This window comes from Bos indicus, chromosome 7, assembly GCF_029378745.1.
Source record: "Bos indicus isolate NIAB-ARS_2022 breed Sahiwal x Tharparkar chromosome 7, NIAB-ARS_B.indTharparkar_mat_pri_1.0, whole genome shotgun sequence".
NCBI lineage: Eukaryota > Metazoa > Chordata > Mammalia > Artiodactyla > Bovidae > Bos > Bos indicus.
In genome coordinates, this window is record NC_091766.1 from 92,843,585 (window position 1) to 92,870,913 (window position 27,329).

The following is a 27,329-nucleotide window of genomic DNA, read 5'->3' on the forward strand; positions in this document are numbered from 1 at the left end:
GCAATTAAAGCCCACTACATAATATTTGGTGACTTTAACCTTTAAGGTTCATTTATAATTACCACTCCTCTAAAACCTTTGTGCTAAGAATTAACAAGAGTTCTTGAATGTAACCATGCTCTTTGGCATCAAGGTCTCCCAATTCCAGAGTTACCATTGCGCAGGCTGTTGCATAATTTCAGATGTCACAGACAGTCCACTGATGAAATCTGAGAAGGCTCATGTCAGACCACTGACTGCTAAAGACATCACTGCATGAAAGATCAGTGGTGTGAAACTTTAAAAACATCGATCCAAATGAATCAATTAAATCAACATTCATCCCTCCTAAGTGTGAGGTTTAAAACTATCATTGTTGCCTTTTTTTTTTTAACCCTACATAGATTTTGAGATAAACGCTGGAATGCTTTGATGGCTACTTCTATTCTCGAATCTGTTAATCGACTTTGTGCTATTTTCCTCTTTTCAACGTCTTCCACTTGGTGTACATTCTTTACTTTTAGTACAGTGCATGACAGTTGCAGTGCTTTAAATCTAAAACCGCCTAACAAAGCTGACGCTTTAGGTAGGGTAGCTTTAAGCTCTGTGAAGTGTTGATTAAAAACCCTTTCCCAGACTCAAACTGATCTTTTTGGAGATTAATAGAATATTAGATAAAAGGAAGACGAACAATTCAAGAGACTCCCACTCAGTCACACTATACAAGGAAGGAAGGAAGGAAGGAAAGTATTCAATTTTTGAAAGGGGGTACCTCCTGGAGTCTTTTATTTTATATTATTATACCTCCTAATAAGTAATCATGAAATAACCACCACTATTATCCTTTTTTGCCACCCATATTTCAAAAATGAGACTATTTTACATTTATTTAAAGACTTTTTTTTTCTCTATAGAGGCATAGGCAAAGTTTTTGAGAAAATTTTAGACTTTCTGTGATAGTAATCTTTCTGAAATGAGCTAGGATTACAGACACCGAAAGGACCCTGTCAGTTTACAGTTACAATCCATGATTACAACGGGAGACACACATGTGTCTGGATCGGAACCCGCCCCCCCCCCCCCCACCCCCCGGTAATCCAGAGAAAAATGAAAAATTCTAATTTATTAGCACTGATAATACAGGAAACATTATTTTGTCATCCACACTCCCTCAAAGGAGTTACAGGTTTTAAAGAAGGAAAAGCTGTGAAATACATGTAAACAGGATATTTTTAGATTAGAGGTAATAACACATCCAGGATCTATATAGGGATTTGGGAGCAATTTAATCTCAGCAGACTCCTTCTGGAAAACACATTTGTTTACCATATATAGTAAAATATATCTTATAAAATGATAGTTTAACAACAGGTTCTAATTTCCTTGTAGCTAAGGAGATATTTCAGGTCTTAAAAACAAATGTTAGCTTTGTGAAAGTTCCAACCTAAAGAGTGACTCAACTGAAGTTAGGATATTACTTTACAGCAATAATAATAGTAATAATAAGCAGCTGTAAGGTTTATAATATTGATAAATGCTGTCCCATCATTCTTTTTAAGTTTCTGCTTTTATTGACCTCTATATGTGATAAAATGAACTTCTGAACAAGAATAACACATCACTGAATATTGGGAAAATTATTTTTTATTTTAAAATAGTAAACAGAAATATATCATATATAGGAAACTCCTGTGCTTTAGTTTTCTTTTGGTATAAACAATAAAGTAATCCAAGTTGAAGCACAAGGTAGAAACTTGAGAAAAGAACAATTATTACAAGTACATCTCCTCCTTCCCCATTCAAATATCCATGAAAACCTTTAATGGCTGTATGGTTATGTATCTTTAGAAAGCTCCAAAGCCAGGATCTGGCTTTTAAGTTTTAACAGGACTATTCTGAACCTTAGATTTATCAGCAACTCCTTGCTTCCCATTACACTTCCTCTAAGAACTCACTATACAGTTAAAAAAAGAAAGATAAAAGCCCACTTCCAAACTTTAAACCTCTACTCTGCTGAAAACTTGTTTAAAGAAATCAGAATGGGAGATCAGAAAAGAAATTTTGTTAACCCTTTATCTCGTTCAAGCAGGCAGGCTACTACCAACTAACTTGTTATTCTTGGAAAATTGAGGTGAATATAACAGTATTATATTCATACCAAGAAACCTGTAATCAACAGGTTATAAAAAATTCCACATTACAAGGAATCTTACTAATAATCAGCTGGAGGTCTAGGGCGGGATGCCTAGCTCTCTCGCGGTGGCAACAGCTTAGATCCACAAGTAGAAACTGTATTTACACAACTTAAGTTTGCAAATAGCTCTCTATAGATAGTGTAAATAAGGCCTAATAACACAGTAGTTTTAAAGGCAATTTAAACAGTGATTTACTCCAGTTACCAGTAAAGGTTTTTAAAGAAAGAGGTGAGAAAACTGAAGAGAAGGAATAGGAGTGATTTGGTTTATAACCCGAGCGTATTTGCTCTAATTCAGTTGTAGAAGCTTCACAAACCGACTACTGTACAAGTGCTGATTAAAAAAAAAAAAAAAACCAATAAAATTAGTTCCCTGTGAACATTTTCAGATACTGAAAACACCACACAATTTGTAACACTTTGACAAATACATACAATCGGTATAAATTCTCAAAGCCTGTCAGTGGAAGGTACCATTAGTTAACACAGTTCACCATTACTTCTAAACAGAAAAGATTGCAGACCAACATGCTTGACATTGTTGGAGTTATACTTGGATAAAACGATGTTTTAATTTTTCCATCTATGCTGTTTCTGCTAAAATAACATCAAAAGATACTCATGTAAGACTACTGAAGAAAGATCACCTTAACTTAGCATCATTAAAATTATGAGAACTAATTAAAGCACTTGTGTACCAAACACAGATACTATCAGTTTTAAAACTTGCTGAAATCGATTCATAATATAAAAAGAATGAGGTTTTCCTTTTAAGTTATTCTTCTGAGGAGTCAGACAGTCCTAAGTCATTTTGGGTACATTTTATCATGACCTCAAATAAGGCAGGCATATTGTTGCATATACTTTAAAAAAGGATGGAAAAATATTAAATTCAGATCCTCACTTATTAGAAACAGAATCTTCTCTAGGTAATTAAATTATACAAGCAATTAAAAAATTGATAATGTTAAGATTTAACATGTGAATTTAAAAGTCAGCAAAATCTTAACTTTTTTTTTTACCTTATACTTCACAGTGTTGTTGGCCAGATCTTAGCTGGACTAAAAAACTTAACTGTTGAAACTGTAGGGCAAAACCTTACAAAGGAGGTGGAGAACTATGAATTATACCATTGGGTTGGGAGGAGAAAAGTCTTTCATACTGTTGGAGCAGAAAACTAAAAAGAATCATCTTAGTTCCACTAAGTCTTTCAGAAGGAAAAGGTTCAAGAGCAGACAAGTTCATTTTCCTGATGAGGATAAAAAATTATCTCCCTAAAAAAGGCCTAACAACCCCCCACCCCCAAAGCTCAGAACATATCAATCCAGTTAAGATTAACAACAAACTTCCTCTACATTAAGATTTAAACAAGACTTAACTATGCTATCTAAATTACAATGCTACTCAATACACACTGTGTATTTTAGAAAGTAAATTCTAGTGATGAAGTTGGAAATTTCACTGAAAATGAAACCTTTCACTCATACACTTAAACGATTTGCTCATCATTATGCACTGGTTTGAACACTCTTCTGCAATTAAGAGACCTGTGTAAAGTCTCAGATTCAACTGGCAAGGATTTTCCGCCATAACGTGGATTCGGTACTTTATCCGTTTTTTGGGTGGGTGGGTGGGTGGGTGTGTGTGTGTGTGTGTGCACGCACTTCTGGTCTCAAAAATAAGATTGTTAGGGAAAGCACAAATTGCCCCACTCAAACTACACAGTACATCACCGCATGCATGTTCTGAATTTGAACTTGACTTTGGGGGGTTTGAATTTGGTTTTGGATGGGTAACTGTATAACTTCTTAAAAAAAAAAAGACAGAAGTCCTTAGGGAAAATTCTATTGAAAATGGAGTTTTTAAGTCTAGAATAAAAAGTTTGCTTGGGTTCGGAGAGAGAAAAAAGATTCTATTGAAAATGGGAGTTTTAAGTCTAGAATAAAAAGTTTGCCTGGGTTCGGAGAGACAAAAAATGGACACGATTCTGGGTAAAGTGTGTGTGGGGGGGGGGGGGGGGGGGGGGGGGGGGGGGGGGGGGGGCGGGGGGCGGGGGCCGTGGGAGCGGCGCGACGCGGCGGCGGCGGGCGGTAGGACCGCGCGGACGCCGCTCGCCCCGCAGCGCCCGCTCGGGCTCCGTCGGGACCCTCTGAGGCGCGCGGGCCGCGCCGGGCAGGGCGCCGTCAGCCTCTGTCTGCGCGGAGCCGCGGGCTCGGCCCGCAGGAAGCGCCGGCGCGACCGGTGGACCCGGATTGCTTTGACAGTGCACTCATCTAGAAATAATGCCGAACGCCGTTTAGATGTGTCTCTCTCTATATATATGTATCACGGCCCTGTGGCCCGAGGGGGAAAACAATCTAATGAGGGGCTGGGAGTCGGCTCGCCGGGCCCGGCGGGGTGTGTGTGTTTGTGTGTGAAGGGGTGAGGCGGGCGGACTCCGGCTCCGGGGGCGCTTCCTCGCCCCCCCCTCTACCGCCCCCCTCCGCGTCCTCGCTCTCGCTCTCCTCTTACAGCTCTTCGTGCTTTATTCGGTGCGAGCGCCGCGTCAGAGCCGGCTTGAGGGAGCTGCTCTTGGCCTCGGAGGCTTCGGTGAAGAATTTGAAAATAGACGGGAAGCTCTTCCAGGAAGTGAGCTCGTGGCGGTCGGTGCCTGAAAAAACGCACAGACAGGGGAAGGGGTAGGGGGGTTACGCGGTGGCCTCGCGCGCCGCAGGCGCGGGAGGAGGGGCGGGGGAACACTGGGCCGCCGATCGTCGGTCCCGGAGACCGCGTCCCGCCCCCCACCCCAGCATTCCCCAGCCCCCGCCCTTCCGCGGCCTGCGACCCCCTGGGGTCGACCCCTGGGGACCACCCCTGTACCTGAGGGCTCACGTGGGTCCCTCCCGCCCCGCGGGGAGGCTCGCAGGCCGACTCCGCGGCTCCGCCCGCCCGGGTCCGCGACCCCGGGACTCCGCCGTCGCGGGCCGGAGCCCCCCCAGCACGGCCACCCCCCGACCCTGATGCGCGGCCGCGGCCCGTTAGTCTCCCAGCGGTCGCCCGAGGCGCGGCCTCAGCCCCCTGCGGGCCAATCGAGGCGCGGGGCGGGGAAGGGCCACTCCCTCTCCCGCCGGGGAAAACCACCCACCGCCCCCAGGCCCGGCGCGCGCGGGGATTGGTCTCCCCGGCGCGGCTCGGCGTCCCGGCCGCGGCCGCACCCACCGCGGAGCACTCACGGTTCTTTGCTTTCCGAGAGAAGCAAACACGTCCGAGTTTAGTGTCCCAGCAGCTTACGTGTTTTTTCTTTTCCTTTTTTTTTTTTAACAGATCTTAGGGGACAGTTTTACAGAAGCTAAACAAAACCCCTCAGTGTTTCAAGGCAGTCACTAGTAAAACAGCCTCTAGGCCCCCCTATGTTGTCAGGAGGAATGCAACTCACCAAATGAAAGTTAAGTGGTCAGTTTATGGAGCTCTTTTATTTTACTACAGCTTCTTTTCTGTGGGCTTCAGTTTCATGCTAATGTAAATTTGTTTTTTTTTTTTTTTAATAAAATCTTCAGTTTGAGACAGACCAAAATAATAATAATAATAACATTGATGTAGACAGAAGAGATGAGGCCGTTAACCTGTTTTTGACTCCTTGGGATAGCTTACATCGTTTTACTAATAGCTGTATAAACGGAACACTTTTTAAACAAACAAACAAAAAAATGACAGCAACAAAGACTGTCCCCCTAGAAATAATGAGTGAATAGCTTTGAAACGGTTGAAATCGCTTCCTAGATCACTCAATTATGCAGAGGGACACTGCCTGGAAGTCTCTGGATTCGGGGCCTCTGTCTGATACTTTAACATTGTTAATGATAATTCTTTAGTCTGTAATAGTAGGTCATTGCTATGGTTACTCTACAATGGTGCAACACTTTGCTTTCCCCTTCAGCTATTCGCTGAGTCCTGGTAACCACATTTGTTGCCTAGCAACAGTTTTGTGACAGTATCACAATCTGGGAGTTACAACAATAAGGATGCTATGGCTGCCTCGACCAGAGAGCAGAAAGCTATATTCTGTGCCTGTGACTTAGCTGTGGGAGCTGGCCTTACTAGAGAGCCCCTCTTTTAATAGGTGTCCTCAGAAGGATGCTCTCTACCCTCCTGTCCTCTACAGATTGGCCAAATGAACCTGCATTTGGAACTAAGATCTAGTACTGAAGTCATATCCTTGAGAAATATCCCCCAACACTGCTGTGTTCAGACTGAAAAATGAGGTCATCTTTCCATTTGCTTACTCATTTTGGGCAAAATTCAATGTTAGTCAGGGGGAGAAAGAAGATGAGTGTAGGTTTATCCTGGCAAATCCTAACGTGCCTGACTGGATTTTGATGTCTTAGTAGAATTCTTGGGGAAAAAAATTATATATATGTGTGCCTGCATCAATAAGTGTAAAATTTCAAGTTCTTTAGAATATATTTAACTTCCTGATATTTATTGTCAGTATATAACTTTCACTGATTTATTCAGCTAACAGTCTTAAAGACTTCCTTTGAATTTGGAGTCATCTATATTCTCCAAATACAAAAGAAGTTTGTGAGCAGTTCTAGATAAGCTCAGACATACCTACTTTAAATAATATTTCATGGGTATGTTTAGAAGGGGGCCCAGTTTCTGGACCGGTTTATGAAATGACCAACCCTGTTTCTAGAGTCTTGTAAGTCCAGTTTCATTTCAATAATAATTATTAGTAGCACTTATAATGAAAAAATATTTTTTAAGTCAATTGTATTGACTATTCTCCGATGCATACTACATGGAAACACCCATCCCCAAACACAATAGGGAAAAAAAAAAAGGTGTTAATTGTCTCTTTTCCTTCTCATTTCCCATGCTTCCAGGCTCATTTGGCATTTCCTCCGTAGTGATCACACTTAGACTTACTAATGTTATCAAGGCTATGATGAATTTGTAAGCTTTCTTAGGGAGCTCCTCTCATAATTCCTCCCACCCCTTGAAAACCAATTCAATGTATGAATCTAGAGGGACCTAAGGAGTCAAATGGTCTGAAGCAATTTTAACTCCTTTATTTTTTTTTCTTTCCTGGTGACAGTCTTTATGAAGGATGAACAAATTTCCCTGGTGATAAAGTCACTACAAAGGCTTTTTAGTTTTAGCTTATGATGACTCTCTGCTTGATTAGTCTTGGGCTGAAAAGACCAAAGTCCCTGAGATAACTGAAGACCTGCACTGGCCCTCAGTATTTACCCTTGCAATTTAAGAGAATAAATAATGAGAATGTGTGCTCTGTCAGAGGAAGGGAAATTGCTAGGAGTAAAGTAATAAGCAAGGTGGGTTAGAAACTGAATTATGAAGAAGGAAGTTGGGGAGGGAGAATTCTCCCTGAACTAAGGAGTGGTAACATAAATATCTTATATAAAAATGGCTTTCTTTTCTAAATTACTGAAAGTAGATTTTTAATAATTTAAAAATAGCATTTGGAAGTTAGGTAGTTGCATGTCCATCTGGGGCTGTGTATGCACGTTTCAAAAACATGTTTGGAGACCATTTTTGAAAATTCAAGGCCAAAGGTCAATCAAAATATTCAAAATTAGTATGAATATCCACCCATAGCAATACTAACAGAATGGAAACTTCGGACAGCAGCTTTCTAGTAATTAAAAAATATACCACTTTAGGGGAACTTCTTCCGTCAGGATGGGAACACAAGGCCATTATATCATCTGTTCATAAGAGCAAATAAAGGGGGAAAGTCTAGGCTAACTAAAAAAGCAGCCATTTATTAATAAACGGCAGTGATGTGTAGGTATCATGGAAACTAGTCCAGTCAGCACTAACGTATGTTACTTGAAGGAGATAAACATGGTTTTATAGTTAGGCCTGGTCTTTGCTCTACCACAACTTTACCCTTAGCAAAAACTCCTCTTTTTAGGGACTGTGAACATCTTTCTCCTTTTCAAACTCCCATTTTCCTAATCTAAGTTGTTCCCACAATGAGGAGTAAAGGGTTTTCCCAGGTTGATTTTTGTATCCTTTTAGACTGGCAGGCTTTCTCTTACTGGATGATTCACCTTTGGGGCAAATTCAGTTTCCTAGTCCATAAAATCAATTCAGTATCAGAATAAATGTGCAGCGATGAACATTGGGGTACACGTGTCTCTTTCCCTTCTGGTTTCCTCAGTGTGTATGCCCAGCAGTGGGATTGCTGGATCATAAGGCAGTTCTATTTTCAGTTTTTTAAGGAATCTCCACACTGTTCTCCATAGTGGCTGTACTAGTTTGCATTCCCACCAACAGTGTAAGAGGGTTCCCTTTTCTCCACACCCTCTCCAGCATTTATTATTTGTAGACTTTTGAATCGCAGCCATTCTTAGCCAGGACATGGAAGCAACCTAGATGTCCATCAGCAGATGAATGGATAAGAAAGCTGTGGTACATATACACAATGGAGTATTACTCAGCCATTAAAAAGAATACATTTGAATCAGTTCTAATGAGGTGGATGAAACTGGAGCCTATTATACAGAGTGAAGTAAGCCAGAAGGAAAAACACCAATACAGTATACTAATGCATATATATGGAATTTAGAAAGATGGTAACGATAACCCTGTATATGAGACAGCAAAAGAGACACTGATGTATAGAACAGGCTTATGGACTCTGAAAAAAAAAAACAACAAACAAACAAACAAAAAAATAGGCTCAATAGGTATTGAGGAAAAATGAATAAGACCTGCCTATTAATTAAGCGATGGCTGCTACTGGTGAATAAAGAGGAGAAATAAAGAAGTGACTTTGGTTATAGTCACAGTGACTTGGAGGATGGTGATGGTTCAATAAAAGATAGGAAAGTCAGGAAGAGGTCTGGGCTGCAGGTCATTTACATTGTGTTTTAGGTGCTGTTCTTCAGTCTGTGAAGCTGAAGAAAGAGATGAGGGGATGAACAGTGTTAGGGAGGTTTGGAAGAACTCAAGTGGAAGAAAAGTATTCAGTTTGGCAGTTACAAGGCCACCATGGCCCCTAGAAGGGGCAGCTTCACGGACAAAATCCAGATAACTCAGAGGAACCAAGAGCATCACTGTCCTCTGGGCCTCAGCAAGTGTTGAACTGAACACTCCCTGAGGCCCCCGCTTGTCTGATGCACTACAGTTCTCCTGGAGTTTAAGTGATGACCCATTCAGCTGTACAATAATAATTATAATAAAGACATTTCCAAGGTGGAAAATGATACAAACACAGGAGTGAGTTTAGGGTAAGGGTGGCATGGAAAAAATATACATAAGACAGAAAAATGACGCGAGAATGATGCAAATACTTTTTACTCTTTTTTTCCCACACTCATCATTTCTTACTGGAGAGCTGCTCCTCAGAACTCCATGAGTCTCATCCCATGTCCTGACTTATTCCTTGTTTCTAGGGCGCTGCATCCATCATCAGTGTCCTTTCCCTTCATCACCTGGGCTTACCAGCAGCACATAGCAACTTCTACCTCATCAGTGAGGCTGGGGTTTCACACAGGAGCCTAGGCAAACACCACCCACCACCCTCAGAGTCACCCACAGCTTTCTGACCCTTGGACAAAAAAAAAAATAAATGTGCAGGATCTCAGTTCTTTATTACAAAAAAGTGCCCTTGCTCAGTCATAATCAGTGGTTCTTAATGGACATGGTAGTGGCCTCTGGGGCATTTTGGGAATCTGTAGGAAAATTTTTTGGAGGTCAAGACAATTGGGAGGAGCTTTTGACATTTATTGGGAGAAGGCCGGGGAGATGGACATCCTTCAGTTTGCAGGGCATTACAGCGTGAAGAATTGTTCTGCACTGTACATGGTTTTCAAATGTTTTGTGTAGTTGTAAAACTTGTTTATGATTATGGGCTTAGAATTTAGATTTAACAAAGTATTCCGGCATGATTCTTTAATATAACAGAATTTTCCAGGAATCAGGTACCATGTAAAGTGAAGGAATTTTGTGCCTTGTGTTGTTCAGAGTATTACTAAGAATGGATTACTATATGAGAAATATCTCATCACTGGCCTCACTGCTCACAGTTCTTGAGCCACTGATAAGCACACCTGCAACTGGCCTGTATTTGTAGATGTAGAATTCCTGGTGAGCCGATGCACAGGACCCACGCAGGTTTTCTTGAGCACTTTAAATAGTGATATGCATATTATTTGGAGAAAGCAATAGCACCGCACTCCAGCACTCTTGCCTGGAAAATCCCATGGAGGGAGGAGCCTGATAGGCTGCAGTCCATGGGGTCGCTAGAGTCGGACTTCACTTTCATTTTTCACTTTCATGCACTGGAGAAGGAAATGGCAACCCACTCCAGTGTTCTTGCCTGGAGAATCCCAGGGACGGCGGGGCCTGGTGGGCTGCCGTCTATGGGGTCGCACAGAGTCGGACACGACTGAAGCGACTTAGCATGCATATTATTATGGGTTATTTTTCTTTTATTTCCTTCATATGTTAACTAGGGGGATACAAAAATTTAGCAATCTTGTAAGTAGGTGAATTATGTTATCTCTAGAATTTATTTAAGGACAGTTAAAAGCATGACAAAATATTTGTTAAAATAGTATGCTTTTAGATGATCAAGGGTCAGCTTAAATAAAAATGAAGTTAATTCTTTTTCATTACATTAGAGATTAATTTTATTATAACCTGAACCCTACCTACAGCTAGCTCTTTTATCCTTACACAGGGTAGAAAGTGCCTTTTACTTCTCTTACTTAATGTTTCTTTCACAAATAGTTTGTCAATGACGTTGTTCATTGTGAAATAACCAAAAGGTAGTAGACAGGGGATCTTCCAATTAAAATACTACACTGAATGTTCTTTATCTCTCAATTGTTTAAAAAATGAACTATAGCAAATTTCAAGGAGGTAGAGATAGCACAAATGGTCAAAAAGGTTAGAAACTTTAAGTATAAAGGATGAGACTATAAGTCATATGAGGAAGATCAAATTGCTAAAATGTGTCAAGTTTTCCCAAAAGACTTTATGTGTCTTTTATGCATACAAACACATTCCACACACACCACACATTACAGTGTCTTGTAATGGAGCTGAGAAAGGAGGCTGCATTTATGTATCAGCATTTAGAAATTAAACAAGAAACAGTTGGAAATAGTACTGTCAGTGGAATGCTCAAAGAATAGTATGAGAGAAGAAAACATTGCTGTCTTTTGCCTTGTCTAATGCCCCTTACTTCTTCCTATGATGACTTTAATTCAAGTGTTTCTTGCAAATCTGCCTTGTCCATACTCCTCTTCACTTGATCTTAGTGCTTAGAATTTTTTTTTTTTTGGCAAAAACTATGCCAAAATATGCTACTGAGTTAGCAGCCAAAATCCTGATGTTTACTTTGGTAGATGTAGACTACTCTGAAGCTGTACCTCATTTTATGCAGTAGATGTCTTAAAAAGTTATATTTAAATACAATTTCTGTAAATAGAATATTTTTAAAGGAAGAAACAGGTTATCTACTTCTTCAGTGAATCTTTTAATAAAGTGAAGAATTCTCTGGGAAAGCAAATAATCAGTCTTCAAGTGACATCACACATGCGTGCGCGCGTGCACACACACACACACACACACACACACACCCAGATTTTCCAGAGGTGAGGTTTACTACTATAATATGATGGACAGTATGAGTAAGGTCTCATTGAAAAGATAATTTAGAAGAATTTCTTGGGCAGCCATTCACTATTCTAGTTATTGTTAGTCACCTTATTTTACATGGTCTGAAACCAAAAGGTCATGGAATAATTTCAACAATTTATGCATAATTTACATTTTAGGGTCTGGTTTAGAATAGGGAATATCACTGTTCGCAAAGTCACCTCTGAATATGAAATATCCTTTTTAATATTTTTATTTTAGGAGGAAAAACAACTGTTTCCCTACCCTCTCCCTGACATCTCCCTCCCCTGCAAAAGAATTTGTTTTTAAAGAAAAAGATAATGAATAAATTTTATATGCTTCTTACGATAAAGGGGGAAAGGAAAAAAACAAGAAAGATATGAAACACATTAACAGGATAACATATCTATGATACTTTCAAACTGGCGAGGCTTGATTTTAAAAATTGATCTTTAACAAGAAAAAGAAATATGAGCAATTAGGAAGTAATGAAGACCCTGTCAATATAGCTATGTTGATAATAACAGGTAAGGGAATTCTTGAGAAAATCTAATATATAAAAATCAGGAGGTCTGTAATATGCATTATTGAGTCCCAGTGGGATTAACCAATGAATTTATGAGCTCACCAGTGGTTATTTTTAGAAAGCTATAAAGAATTAGAGAAATACTAGAGCATGGAAAAATAATGTGCCTTCTAAAAAGAAAGAAAACATATATTACTACTAAAATTCATTGCAAAATGAATTCTAGAGCTTCCAAGGAGAACATCATTTAAAAGAATAAATCTACCAATATTTGAACACAGAAGGGCTCCTGATGGTGACTCTCCAAGTTAGAAGGCACAAGTGTGAGACTCAGTCACGTGGGGGTGGGGGTGGGGGCAAACAAAGTGGGGTGATCACTGAGACTGAGTGAGGAAAATGCCAAGAGCAGCTCACTAAACGTGTCACATGCCTGCTTAAATTACTCATGGAAGGAGAGACAGGCAAGTCTTCGACTGCTAACAACGCTGCAAACCCATTAAGGCTGAGATCGTGTTGAGACCCTAAAGGCAAGTCATCAAGCTTGACTAGGGATAACAGGCTGAAACAAAGGCAAAAAAATCAGTGGTAGAAACTTCTGGGTCATTCGCAGCTTCTGGGAAAGTCTGTCCTTTCCTCCAGCATCTTTTCTCTCATCTATGGAAGGGGAGTGGGTGGTGGTTTGGGCACTGGGCAGCTTAAGATTCAAGGAGACAACTTTGGGAAGCAAATTTCTCAGGCAGAGTAGAGAGCCTACAGTAGCTATGGGTCTTCAACACTAAACCTGGCAGACCTCTCTAGTGCGCCTCTCCTAGCCAATAGAAGATGGACACATTTTAGTTGCTATAATTGCTCATCAAACCCAGATAGGTGGTGTGGAAGTCCTCTTGTCTCGTGTACTACTCTTAGTGTTGTCACAAGGCCTGGCCTCCAGGAATACTGTTTCCCTGTCAAATATGAGCCCAAGTGTGGGCAAAAGTTCTCTTTTTCTAGGTTCCCCTTGTCATTTTCAAAAGTAATTTTACCAGCTCTGTGATCTACTGTGTGAATCACAACAAACTGGAAAATTCTGAAAGAGATGGGAATACCAGACCACCTGACCTGCCTCCTGAGAAATCTGTATGCGGGTCAAGAAGCAACAGTTAGAACCGGACAAGGAACAACAGACTGGTTCCAAATCAGGAAAGGAGTACGTCAAGGCTGTATATTGTCACCCTGTTTATTTAATGTATATGCAGAATACATTATGCGAAATGCCAGGCTGGATGAAGCACAGGCTGAAATCAAGATTACTGGGAGAAATATCAATAACCTCAAATGTGCAGATGACACTATCCTTAAGGCAGAAAGTGACGAGGAACTGAAGAGGCTCTTGATGAAAGTGAAAGAGGAGAGTGAAAAAGCTGGCTTAAAATTCAACATTCAAAAAACGAAGATCATGGCATCTGGTCCCATCACTTCATGGCAATTAGATAGGGAAACAATGGATACTGTGAGAGACTTTATTTTCTTGGACTCCAAAATCACTGCAGATGGTGACTGCAGCCATGAAATTAAAAGACACTTGTTTCTTGGAATAAAAGCTATGACCAACCTAGACAGCATATTAAAAAGCAGAGACATTACTTTGCTGACAAAGGCCCATCCAGTCAAAGGTATGGTTTTTCCAGTAGTCACATATAGATGTGAGAGTTGGACCATAAAGAAAGTTGGGCGCCGAAGAATTGATGCTTTTGAACTGTGGTGTTGAAGACTCGAGAGTCCCTTGGACTGCAAGGAGATCCAACCAGTCCATCCTAAAGGAAATCAGTCCTGAATATTCATTGGAAGGGCTGATGCTGAAGCTGAAACTCCAATACTTTGGCTACCTGATGCGAAGAACTGACTCACTGGAAAAGACCCTGATGCTGGGAAAGACTGAAGGCGGGAGGAGAAGGGGACAACAGAGGGTGAGATGGTTGGATGGCATCACTGATTCAATGGACATGAGTTTGGGTAAACTCTGGGAGTTGGTGATAAACAGGGAGGCCTGGCATGCTGCAGTCCATGGGGTCACAAAGAGTCGGACATGACTGAACTGAACTGAATTTACCAGAGGATCGTACGAGCACAGAGCTCTAAATAAGGAATGCAAAGAATCATGACATAGCTGTTTCCATAGATATTTGATCGTATTATTTCCAACACAAGCAGCAAAGAGCTTTCTGGGCCTGCTTCTGATCACGAGGGCTAGTGCAGCTTTCTAGATATCTTGTCAGGCTTCCCTTTTCTTCCAGCTTCTCTGTGTTCCTCGCTACATACCCATGGCTTATGGCTGCCAGTCTGACTTTGTGTGTGTGTGTGTTTGTGTAAGTAAGAGAGAGGTGGGGAGAAAGGGAGAGAAAGTAAGAGAAGGGAAGTAAGGGGGAGGAGGGGAGAGAGAGAATGAGAAAGAGACAGCAGGGAGAGATTGAATGGATTGCAAAATACTTTATTTCTATGCAAAAGAAAATCATTTACTAGTTCACATATCTGAGTCTTCTGTGGTCCTCTTCCCTCAACCGTGGATTCTATTCTAGAGGATATATTTTGTGGGAAGTTTTTTCCATGGGTCCTGTGAGTGATATACAAAGACTCTGCTCTTGGAGCATATGTGCTGGTGGGGATGACAAGTGATAACCAGGTACACCAATGAACCTGATAATTTCAGAGTCAGAAGCACTGTAGGGGAATCTCACACACACACACACACACACACACACAATGGCGGAGGTGAAGAGAACAAAGAGGAGGAGAGGTGGTCATCCATTTACACTTGATGGAAAAGACTTCTGACCCGAGACCAGAATGGAAAGAGGGAGCCAGATGCAGGTCTGGGGAGGCTGCTGTAGGCAGGGTCCTGGGAGAACAAGGGCCAGGGGTGTGGGGAGGTTGGGGGCGGGGGTGCAGGGGGGGTGGGTCTGAGCAGGGGACGAGCAAGTCACAGTCAAGGAACTGAAGAGTCAGTGCCCAGAGTATGGAGGGTGAGGGGAAAGTGGGAGACGATTCAGAGAGGTGGGCAGCCTCCAAGCCATGTGAGGTTTCTCAGGCCACAGTGCAAGGTTTTGATTTTATTTCAAGTACAATGGAATTAATTTAATTTTATTCCAAGTACAAGCAGCAGAGTTTCATCAAAGGAGAAATATAATTTGTACTTAAAGAGTACCCTTTATTTTTTTTTTTTTGGTAAAGACTGAATGGATTATGGGGGAGTTGGAATGATGGATTTAACCCTCCCTGATTGCACTTATCAACTCCTCCCACCTGTAGATCATTCTCCTCCCGCACACTTCAGAGTGTAAAACACACCTACTTCTGTTTCACATAAAGTGAGTTATAGTAGTAGGCAACAGTCATATGCAGTTAAGAGTTGAAAGGCAGCCTAATAAAATATTTCAAAGTAGTAGCTGGATTAGAGACAGCATTTTCCTAACAACTGTGCTCTTCTCCGCTGATGCATCTGGGTTCTTGCCACTCTGGGCTGGTGTGTGTGGTGGAAAGGTACCAGGCTGGGAATGTGCTCTCACTGTGTTCCATGTCTGCAGGCCCCCAGAGGTGACTGTGGACTTACTCTCCAGGCAGGCTTTCCCACTTTCTTCGCTTCTATGAACAGACAAACCTCTCAGTCGCTTTTGATTTTGTTTTTGCTTGTTCCCTGACTCCTGATCCAATCAGTTACCAAATCCTGACAGTTATACCTCAGCAAAGTTTTTCCAATCTCTTTTTTTTCCCCTTTCTATTCCCCTGTTACCAGTCTGGATTTAATGACCTATTATTTAGCCTCCAGAAACTTCCTCCTAACAAACTTCACAGCCTTCACCCTCTTCTGTCTTGTACCCTGCTACCAGATGAAACATTCTAAAGTATCCTCTGTGTCACAGACCTCTTTCTCTGCTCAAACATATCCAATTTTCTTCAGAATCTTTCAAATTATGTAGAAATTCCTCCACGTGGTTTAAAGTCCTCCATTCCCTAGATTAAGTCTTCTTTTCTGGGTGTAATCCATCAACTGTTTTTCTATAAATATCCCCCATTCTCCCAGGCCCAGGTCAGCTGACAATTTTTAAACCTTTTCAAAATCTCAGGGTCTGGGCATCTGTGATTCTGAAGTCCAGTCAGAGAAGAGATTGATTACCATGGTGAAGTTTTTGAAGGCAGTGGTCAAACTTTACTCATCTTCAACACAGATGGACCAATGTACCCTATACTGAAGTGTATACCAGCTTTTAGAGTCTAGAAATAAAATCCTCTAAAATTGGAATGTAATAGTGGTTGGATACTCTATAACCGAAACTCAAGGAGTAGAGTGTTTTTCTTGCTCTCTCCAACAAACTGAGGAGGTAGGTGCAGGTGATCCACAGCCCGCCAGTAACTAGCTGGTAAGTATAGAGTATCTCATAGTTCTACTTAGCTAAATGCCGTCCTTCTCTAGTAAATACAATTTACTAGCATCAAATGACGTTTAGGACAGTGTCAGAACTGAGAACTTGCAGAGTCAAACTTTAACTGTTCAAGAGCTTGCACTCCCAAGATGTAGTGAGCTTGGTTCAAATTTAGATGCAGATAGAAACATAGCAAATATAAGATAGTAAAGACGTGGAAAGAACCCAAGATAAAAGTTCATCTAACAGCTCCATTTCACAAGTGAGAAATCTAAAGTCCAGAGCAGCTGTGACAGGCCGTAGCTATACCGACACTGCTTAAATACAGTTAATATTTCTAAAGTGACTAAGCATTATAATAAAACATTTTCAGAGATGTCTTACTACTTTCAGATTCAGTTCAATATTTACTTCCTCTAATAAAACTTCTTTGATTCCTTACCCCACACCAACCACTTCCTTTCTTCATGTTTCAGTGTTTTGTGTATATATAGCAGATACTATATTATCATATACTTACTTTGCTTAACTAGTCATTTCATGTATGAAAATATCTTGTTTTATCTCCAAATCCTTTGAGGGTAATGCCTCAAAACTTTTTATTCCAGAAATCACAGCTGAGGCTTAATAGATATGTGTTGTATAAAAAACTATCTAGAAGTGAATTCACCAGAAACCTGATACTTATTAAATGCTATTAAGATACAATAAAACATAAATTCATAGATGTTTTCTATGGGTTTTGCACTATTTTGATGATGGGTCTTCTTTTGAAATAAAGGAAATGGAAGCATACGGAGGATCACAGCAATTAAAACTGGTGACTTCACAAAGCAAAGTGCTAGTGGTATTCTGAATACATACGTGAGTCAGATGAACCTTTGTATCTACAGCATCATTTTATATTGTTTTGTCAGACTCTCAAAAGCACAGACCTCTGCTGTGCAGCCAGTAGGAAGAGGAGGGGAAGGAAAGACAAGGTGGGAAAGTAGCCACTAGAGACCGCCGCAGCCACTCAATGACTTGGGACTGTAGTAAGCCTATACACTAATTTAGGGAGAGCTGATATACCTACAATGTTAATCCTGTAATCGGTGACTGTGATACGTCTTGCGATTTATTTAGATCATCTTTAATGTCTCTTAATGAAGGTTTATCAGTTTCTCCACAGAGGATTTGCACTTCAATTTTTTGGATTCATTCATTTATAATTACACTTTTTATTTTTAGATAATTATAGACTCATATGCAGTTGTAAGAAATAACACAAATGGATCCTGTGTCCTGCTTATGATTCCTGTTACAGGAACACCTTATAAAACCATAGTGTAATACGACAACTAGGATATTAACATGCTACAGTTAAGCTACAGAACTTTCCATCACCACAAAGATCACTCATGTTTCACTTTATAGCCACATCCACCTTCCTTCCAGCCTTTCTTTAACCTCTGGCAACACTAATCTGTTCATTTCTAGAATCTGGTCATTTGATGAATATTATATAAATGGAATCATGCAGTACATAATCTCATGGGACTGGCTTTTATCATTCAGCTTAATTCTCTGGAGATTTATCCAGGTTGTTGTATGAATAAATAGTTCGTTCTTTTTTATTGCTGAGTAGTGTTCCATGATAGGGATGTACCACAGTTTAACCATTCCCATTTCAAAGGTATCTGGGTTGTTTTCAGTTTTTTGGCTATTATAAATAAAGCTGCTCTAAATATTCATGTATGAATTTTTCTGTGACATAATCTTCATTTCTCTGGGATAAATGCCCAAGAGTACAACTGCTGGGCTGTATATTACTTGCATGTTTTGTTTTGCAAGAAACTCCCTCACTGTTTTCCACAGTCATCACACAATTTTACAGTCCTTCCAGCAATGTGTGAGTGATCTAGTTTTCTTTGTATCTTTGCCAGTGATGTATTAAAATCAGAGGGTCTGATTCTTCCCACTTTATTCTTCTTTTTCAAAGTTGTTTGGAATATTCTAGTTCCTTTGCCCTTTTATATAAATTTTAGAATAAAGTTATGTATGTCTACTGTACAGTAATGATTTATTTGACCTTGCCTCAAAAGGCTTCAGCTGGACCTCTGGAGTATCTGGAGATTAAAGTCAGCAATGCAGGTGGTCAACCATGTCAATATGAGCTGAGTCCCAGTAAAAACTCTGGACACCATGGTTGAAGTGAGTTTCCCCAGTCTGCACTATTCTATGTGTATTTTTACACACTGTTGCTGGGAAAAGATAGCCCTAGCCAAGACGCGACTGGAAGAGGACAAATGGAAATTCATCCTTGGAACTTCCCTGGACTCTGCCCTGTGCGCTTCTCCCTGGCTAATTTTAATCTACACCCCTTTACTGTTGTAACGGTGAGCACTGTGCGTGCTCCTGGCAAATGACGAAACCTGAAGATGGCTTAGTGACGCCGACTTGTGGTTGGTGTCAGAAGTGATGGTTGTCTTGGAAACCTCAAAGGGTTGTATCTACAAAAAAATCTTGCTGGGATTTTGATAAGAATTACCTTAAACTTCTGTTATCAATCTGGGGAGAAAAGACAAGTTTACTGTGTCGAGTGAATTTATGAACATGCTATGTCCCTTAACTTTTTTTTTTTTTAGTATGACATGTTTTTGATGCTACCATAAACAGATCTTTAACTGCTTGTTGTTGGTATATAGAAATGCAATTGGTTTTTGTATAATTATTTTGTATCTAGCAAATTTCCTAAATTACCCTTGTTATCCTAAAAATTTATCTGTAGATTTTGAATTTTCTACATAAACAATCATATCTGAATAATTTCAGCTTTTTCTTTTGTAATTCTTAGAGCTTTCATTTCTTCTAGTCGTAAATTTAAGGAAACTGTGAACTATAAGCAAAATAGCCTCCAAATGTACTCAGAACATTAACTAATAGAGACAAATGAAATATCACATAAAACAAATTATTGTGAATAATATAAATCTGGCATAAAATTATTACATTGTCTATTTTGATTGATTTTGTGATGATGCACTTTAAAAGAAAAAAACAAAGAAAAGGTTTTGTCAGGTGATGTCATCTAGTTGCTCACTACTGGTCATGAAAGTTCGCGGTCACCTTACGGCATACAGCTTCTGGAGGATCACCTGTGCTCCTGACACTGGGATGTCTTTTCAATTTAAGTCTAGAATTTGCCCTCACCTGTCTGATACTACTTTAATTTTATTCTCAGTTCTGTCCCCCAAGGCATTTCCTCTCTGAATGTCCTTTTCTTAAACAAAAAAAAAATCACATAATCCAACTGCCTTCTACATGAGAAGAATCCTTACAGGATCCTGAACTTATTTACACAACACCGACAATACATATAGAATAATATCTCCCATTAAGATAAAAAATGCATTGATTTTAAATGAAATATATATTCTTAAATATGTCATGTAAACACAGTAAATTCCTATTATTCCTAGTTTAGAAAATGATGTGGGCATATATTAGATAGGACTGGTTACTTCAATGCCAGATAATATTTTAGAGTATCAGTCCTTAAGTTCCACTAAGGACTGAGTTATGATTAAAAACTGAATAGAAATAGAAACGGCTAAGTAATTATTAGGAAGGGTTATGAAAATTATTTATAATTATAATCCTTACTGCATCTGTACTAAATTTTATCCTAAAAAGACATTTCAAAATTCTAATTGGACTGTCCATATAGGCTTTTCTGCAACTGTCCAGAAGACTTACAGGGGGAAATCTTTCATTATTGCTCAAGAAATTAAATTTTCCTCTCAGGAATTAAATTTACTTTTGGGTTTGTAAACAGTTGCAATACTGGGGTGTGAGATATTGCAATGGATGTAAAGTAGATTTTACATGTGGTACAAAATTTGCCAAGTACATATTGTTCCTACTTGTTTGCTTTGTACCCTGGTTCCAAGCAGCATTTTAAAGTTAATTATAGGGTCATAAAGGTCTCTTCCCCGCCCCCCCCCCCCCAATATTTTAAAATCATTGTTACAATTATTACTTGGATCTTGTTAAAGTGGCAATGGATGGGAATTACCACCCAAAGAATCTCAACTGTATCCTTTGGGCATCACTGAATGTGAATGGCATCTATTATTTTATTTCTCTTCCACAGAGAAAATTTAAAAAGTCACACTGATGGGTGGGAAAGCTTGTGAATCCACTGAGAAGGTTAACTACGGTGGAGGCTTAATCTGTACAGTGAGACATGAAGAAGTTGGTTACTGACAGTAAGATGTCTTCAGTTAGTCAGACTGCAGTGTTTGGGGGCACGACAATGTCTATGGACTGGTAGGATCATGAGTTGTTAAAACTTTCCTACAAAAAATAAAGGAAGACCTGTATCATCAAGACAAAAGTACTTCAGGAATCTCTAATAAAGAATGCTATAACCCACTGACTAGAAAAAAATATATTTACAAAATATAAAAAATGGGGCTAAAATTGTATCTCTACAGTGATTTAATCCCTACAGTGAAAACTTTAATAATATTATATTAAGCAAAAGTATAGTAGTTACTTTTACTTATTTAATATTTATTCATACATTTCATTGAAAAAGCATTTAAGATGACTTATATATACATTATAGTAGGACAAAAGAGAAATAAATGAAAAACAGTAGAGAAATAGTGTAGAGGCAGGGATAGGGTAAGATTAACACATAAGGATGACTCATATGTAAACCTGTGTAATTGCCAGATGATGGTCAAAAATTTGACTGAGCTTTCCATTGACAAACACAGAGAAGGCAACACAGTTGATGATAATTCACTGCATCAAGGTGGTAAAAACAAATCGGTTGTGCAGAATAGTTGTTTTTAATAACTGCATCCTTAATGCAGGCTTATGGCACACTACTAAAGGGCAACCTGGGAGAAGTAAAATAGGTGTACATCAGTATAATGAATTTTAGGTGACCTGACAGTCAGGTGCTTAAGAGATAAAATCATACACATCTAAAGGAATGGGTGACCTATATATTCTTTAGAGAACCATATTTTTTGAAGACAATTGTATTATTATATTATTCAGACAACTACTTTAGAACTGTGGTATTGGATAAGACTCTTGAGAGTCCCTTGAATTGCAAGGTGATCAAACCAGTCTATCCTAAAGGAAATCTGTCCTAATATTCATTGGAAGGACTGATGCTGAAGCTGAAACTCCAATACTTTGGTTACCTGATGCGAAGAGCCGACGCATTGCAAAAGACCCTGATGCTGGGAAAGATTGAAGGCAGGAGGAGAAGGGGACGACAGAGAACGAGATGGTTGGATGGCATCACCGACTCAATGGACATGTGTTTGAGTAATCTCCGGGAGTTGGTGATGGACAGGGAGGCCTGGCGTGCTGCGGTCCATGGGGTCGCAGAGAGTCAGACTGAACTGAACTGATCAAAGGGGAATGAGACAGAAACACGTGAATGGTCGGACAACAACAAAATTGCCCAAACTGGAAAGCATCTTTCTTCCTGGTCGGTGACCAGTATAGTGCAGGCAAGGAAGAATACAAACGTTAAATGCAGTTTTCTATTTAGTTTTTGTAGGCTTTTCTTTCTTCATTCCCTAATTAAGTTCATCTTTTAAAGCCGGATAAAAATCTGCTGTAAGATCCACATTTCCCGGTTATGTTTCTAAAGATGGGCATTAAATACAGAAGTTTTCCACAGTAGTCGTGTCCCCAAATAAAATGATGACCCATGCCACAGTGATCTGATATGGACACAGTTAATGGAATACAGAAAAGAACTATTATAACTAACCTAACTGTCATAGGTTAGCATGATACTTCTACAAAATCTGCATTTTCCTTTTTTATAATCCATATTATTATTATTATTGTTAAAACAGCACCTTGAATGTGTCTTGAGTGTGGGAAGATCAGTATTTGTTCTCAGCTGATGAAAGATACCAATTTTCTATAAGCCACAAATACAAATGAACTTTAGAGAGCCAATCAATAGGTCATTTCCTAAACGTCAGGTTTCTGTATAAGCATTCCAGATCCAATATTTTTAAAAAGAAGAATTTTTTCCCCTCCAACACAGCACAATAAGCTTTTTGTAGACTTTCACACAGAAAGCAACATTTTCAATTTTATATAACTCACATCTCTTCCTGCCACAAAAGAACAGCCAAAAAGATGAGGGACAGCATGGGTCTCAGTGAAACATGGGAACTGTAAAACTCTCGTTTCTTATCTTTAAAAGTGAAATAGAGAAAATGCTGAGACTCTGGGATGATGCAAGCCTAAGACACTGACATGTAGTATCTAACGTAATTATTAGAGAACATGTTTTGAAATTTTGGGAATAATCTTTGCCTGAATTTTAAACTTACATTTTATACATGTAAGTCAGAACATTACATGTGCTTTATCACTGATGATATTTCACACTTTATTTCAGAATTGCATTTGACCAAAATATAGCAGTTCAAGATTTATCACCAGAGAGGAAATACCTGATTTAGAAAAGTGAATCTTTTACAAACTAAAATTATAGTTGAAGAAAGCAGTTCCTGAAAAGAGAATTTCATTAGAAAGTGAGTTTCTTAAGCAACTGAGACATAGCTCTGGGCTTGACGCTATTTTCTCACGGCACGCAGTGCAGAAAACTGCCTCAGGGACGGTACAGTGCGTATTATGTTTAAAAAGAATACTATGTACTCAAACTTTAGAATAACCGTTATGCTTGTTTTAGCCTTTACTCTTTTACTCTGTGTACTTCTGTGAACACACTCGTATTTGTGTATACACATTATTTTTTCTCAATTATCTGGGCGGGTTATAAATGTCATACCCTTTAGAATATATTCCCTAACAATGAAGAAACCCTCTTATGTAAACCACAGTAATCAAACTCAGAAGAGTTTACACTTGTACGAGACTCTCTTATCTTCCCATCTGTATGCCGATTTTGCCAGCTATGCTTATGGCATTTTTACTTTCTAATACAAAATCCAGTCCAGGGGCTTCCCTCGTGGCCCAGTGCTTAAGATTCCGCACCTGCCATGCAGGGTTGCAGGTTCCACCCCTCGTCAGGGAACTAAGATCCCACAATACTGTGTGGCGTGGCCAAAAAATAAAACATTAAAAAAAAATTCAATCTAGGATCACAGAGGGAAACCTATCAAGATTTAGTAATTATTAATTCTTGTTTTCATACATTTTTGTAGATGTTTAAAAGATAACTTTATTTTGTATCTTCTACAAGGTAGTTTTATAAGGTAAGGAAGCTTGCCTGCAACGCGGGAGACCCAGGCTTGATCCCTGGGTGGGGAAGATCCCCTGGAGGAGGAAATGGCAACCCATTCCAGTATTCTGGCCTGGAGGATCCCATGGGCAAAGGACCCTGGCAGACTACAGTCCACGGGTCACAAAGAGTTGGACACAACTGAGCGACTGACACTTTCAAGGTTGAAACTTCAGAATGACAACACTAATTTTAACACTAAGATCTATGACATTTCTAGTAAACTATCTTAGTAACTAGTAAAACATAAGAAAATGATTAAAACATTCCAATTTAAGCTTACATATCTATCAGTAAATAACAGATACTCATTTGATTGTATTTTTAAAAGAAGTTTGCAATCCAGGAAAGAAGAAAACTCCTATCTCAAGGCCTGCCTTCCTGTCATTTTCTTGTTAGACCTTGGAAGGTAATCTGAATTATAATTAAAATCAGTCAAATTCTCAACTTGCTGGAAGCTCCAGTAAAAGATCTGATGAAGAGGCGATCAAAAGCAGTGACAAAAGTGAAGTTTCTAAAATATTTGAGGCTTATATTTAACTATGATAATTTTCTGCCATACCCATTAGAGAATGCAGAATTAACTGCATACATTGTTGCTGATGGCTTAGAAATAGTTTACACAGCTGAACTGAGGGACTTAAAATTTTAAATCTATTTCTGACTAGTCTATCAATATGCATGAAATTCTGGATAAGCTGTTTAACTTTGATTTGTCTCAATTTATCTATTCCTAAAAGCAGAAGGAGTATTGTTTACCATATAGATATACTACTAGGAGTTTATTAGGCAGTTAACCTAGTGAAGTCATAATATGAAATGCATTGAAGAAGCACAAGTATTATTATAAACAGGCATCATAAACAAAAAATTTGCTTAGGACAACACAGAAAGAACATAATGTTCAACCTATGGTTGCTACAGAGAAAAAGAAGAAAACAGATAAGAAAAAGGAAAAAAATTAAAATCATTAATAATTCCACCATTCGGAAATAACCTGAAATCTATTTTTTCAGATGCTGTTTTCCCTATGCAAAACATACTTTTTTTGTTTACAAAAATGCAGTACTTTAATAACAGATAAATTAACCACAGTTCGATGCACTTACATTTAAAAATACTATACTGAAAATTCTTGTTCTGATCATCAGGTAACCCTTCCACTGGTAGCAATAATCAACTCTGGATAAAACATGACATACAAGTATTTGATGGCTCTGGAAAGCAACCAGAAGCAGGTATAAACTGGAGATTAAACTCTTCAAAGCAGGGATCTGCACTGGGTGGCTCTTAACTTGAGAGAATTCTTCTTTCTACACAATGCCAGGTGGCTAGAATCCAAGCAAAAGACTGTAATTATTGGCTCAAAGTGTCAAGAAGATGGAATTCTAGGAGCCAGAACAGCTGGAAACTAGGAAGGAAAATTCCTGAAAAAAGTAGCCAACCACAGAGGGGGAAAGTTCCAAATAGGTATAAATTCCTTTCAAGTTTTTAGATGAATTTTGAACAATGTTTGCATGAAGAAGACTCCAAGGAATCAGAAGAAGGCTATGGACGGAAAGCTGAAACAGCTGAGCAGAGATTTAAGCAGCTGTCCACCACGGGAGAGACAGTTTAGAGTTTGAATCCTATCAAATTATAGAGGCTGGATAAATACTGTGGGCTTTTCCATTGAAACCCAGAAGGGTTATTCCTTAGGAGTAAAGGTGACGTCCCATGTCTAAGGGTTCATTCTAAAAATAAGGGCAAAATTCACCGTAACAAAGTACAAAACCAAGTCTGAATAAGTTCAGGGTCATCCACCATCCATCCATAATTTACATGCCCACTACAAAAAAAAGCCAAAAGAATAAGACAGAATCCCAAGAGACAACAATTCATCATCCACAATATCTAACATGTAATAAAAACTTACTAGGTACACAAAGAAATAGGAAGATGTGAACCAAAGAAAGAGAAAAAAGGAAAACGATAGAAACAGAAAGATGATCTGGACATCAGAATCAGCAAACTAAGACTAGAAATACATCCAGGAAGTTAGGTGGCACAGTGGTAAAGGATCTGCCTGCCAACGCAGGAGACGCAGGAGACATGGGTTTGATCCCTGGGTTGGGAAGATTCCCTGGAGGAGGAAATGGCAACTCCAGTATTCTTGCCTAGAGAATCCCATGGGGAGAGGACCCTGGTGGGCTACAGTCCATGGGGTTGCAAAGAGTTAGACACGACTAAGTGACTAAGTGCACGCGTGCACGAGTCCGAGCACACACACACACACACACACACACACACACACACAAAGACTTAAAGAGATGGATGAATTAAGTGAAAGATAACAGTGTTTTAGCAGACAAACTGAAACCTTAAAAAACGACCAAGTGGAAAAACTAGAACTGTAAATTATAATATCTGAAAGGAAAATTCACTGGATATACTTAATTGAAGCAGAAGAAAGCTCCAGTAAACTTGAAAACTGACCAAGTGGAATCAACAGAGCTAAAAAAAAAAAAATAGAAAGAAGACTGGGAAAAACATGAACACAGCTTAAGTGACTTGTAAGACAATATAAAACCATTTAATTTATATGTAATTGGAGTCCCAGAGAAGAAAAAAGAGAGAATAGGGCAGCAAAAATAAGTAATATCCATGAACCCCAAGTTTTATAAAAACACCAACTTATGTATCAAAGTCAAGGAAATGCTGAACAGGGTAAATGCAAAGGATATCACATTAGGCACATCATAGTAAGATCACTAAAATCCACAGACAAAGAAAAAACCTGAAAGTAGCCAGGGGAAAAGGGACATAATACATACAGTTGAACAGTGATACGGATGATAGTCACCTTCTCATCAGAAACAATGGGGGCCAGATGACAATAACATAATTATTAAAAACAAACAAAACGAGGGGAAAAGAACACCCTCACCAACCCAGAATTCGTCTTCCAATCAAAACATGCCTGGTAAAAATTAAGGTGAAATAAATGGATACACTAATTTTGATAATATTCATAAAATGAATCAGATCAGATCAGATCAGATCAGTCGCTCAGTCGTGTCCAACTCTTTGCGACCCCATGAATCACAGCACGCCAGGCCTCCCTGTCCATCACCAACTCCCGGAGTTCACTGAGACTCATGTCCATCGAGTCAGTGATGCCATCCAGCCATCTCATCCTCTGTTGTCCCCTTCTCCTCCTGCCCCCAATCCCTCCCAGCATCAGAGTCTTTTCCAATGGGTCAACTTAGTAATTAAAAAGAATGAACCAGTGATACAAGTAACAACTTGGAGGAATCTCAAAAAGAATACGTTAGGTGAAAA

At 39.4% G+C, this 27,329-nt stretch overlaps 1 protein-coding gene across 2 annotated transcripts in view; it reads right to left on the minus strand.

Annotated features, from left to right (window-relative positions):
* Positions 1-1,087: 1,087 nt before the first annotated feature.
* The window catches only part of ARB2A (ARB2 cotranscriptional regulator A), a 423,598-nt gene continuing 397,356 nt past the window's right edge, over positions 1,088-27,329 (minus strand). For both annotated transcript variants that reach the window (XM_070794035.1, XM_070794037.1), the window contains one exon: positions 1,088-4,823. In XM_070794035.1, the coding sequence (XP_070650136.1) occupies positions 4,681-4,823 (143 nt within the window). In that variant the 3' untranslated portion in view covers positions 1,088-4,680. The remainder of the gene's footprint in view (positions 4,824-27,329) is intronic.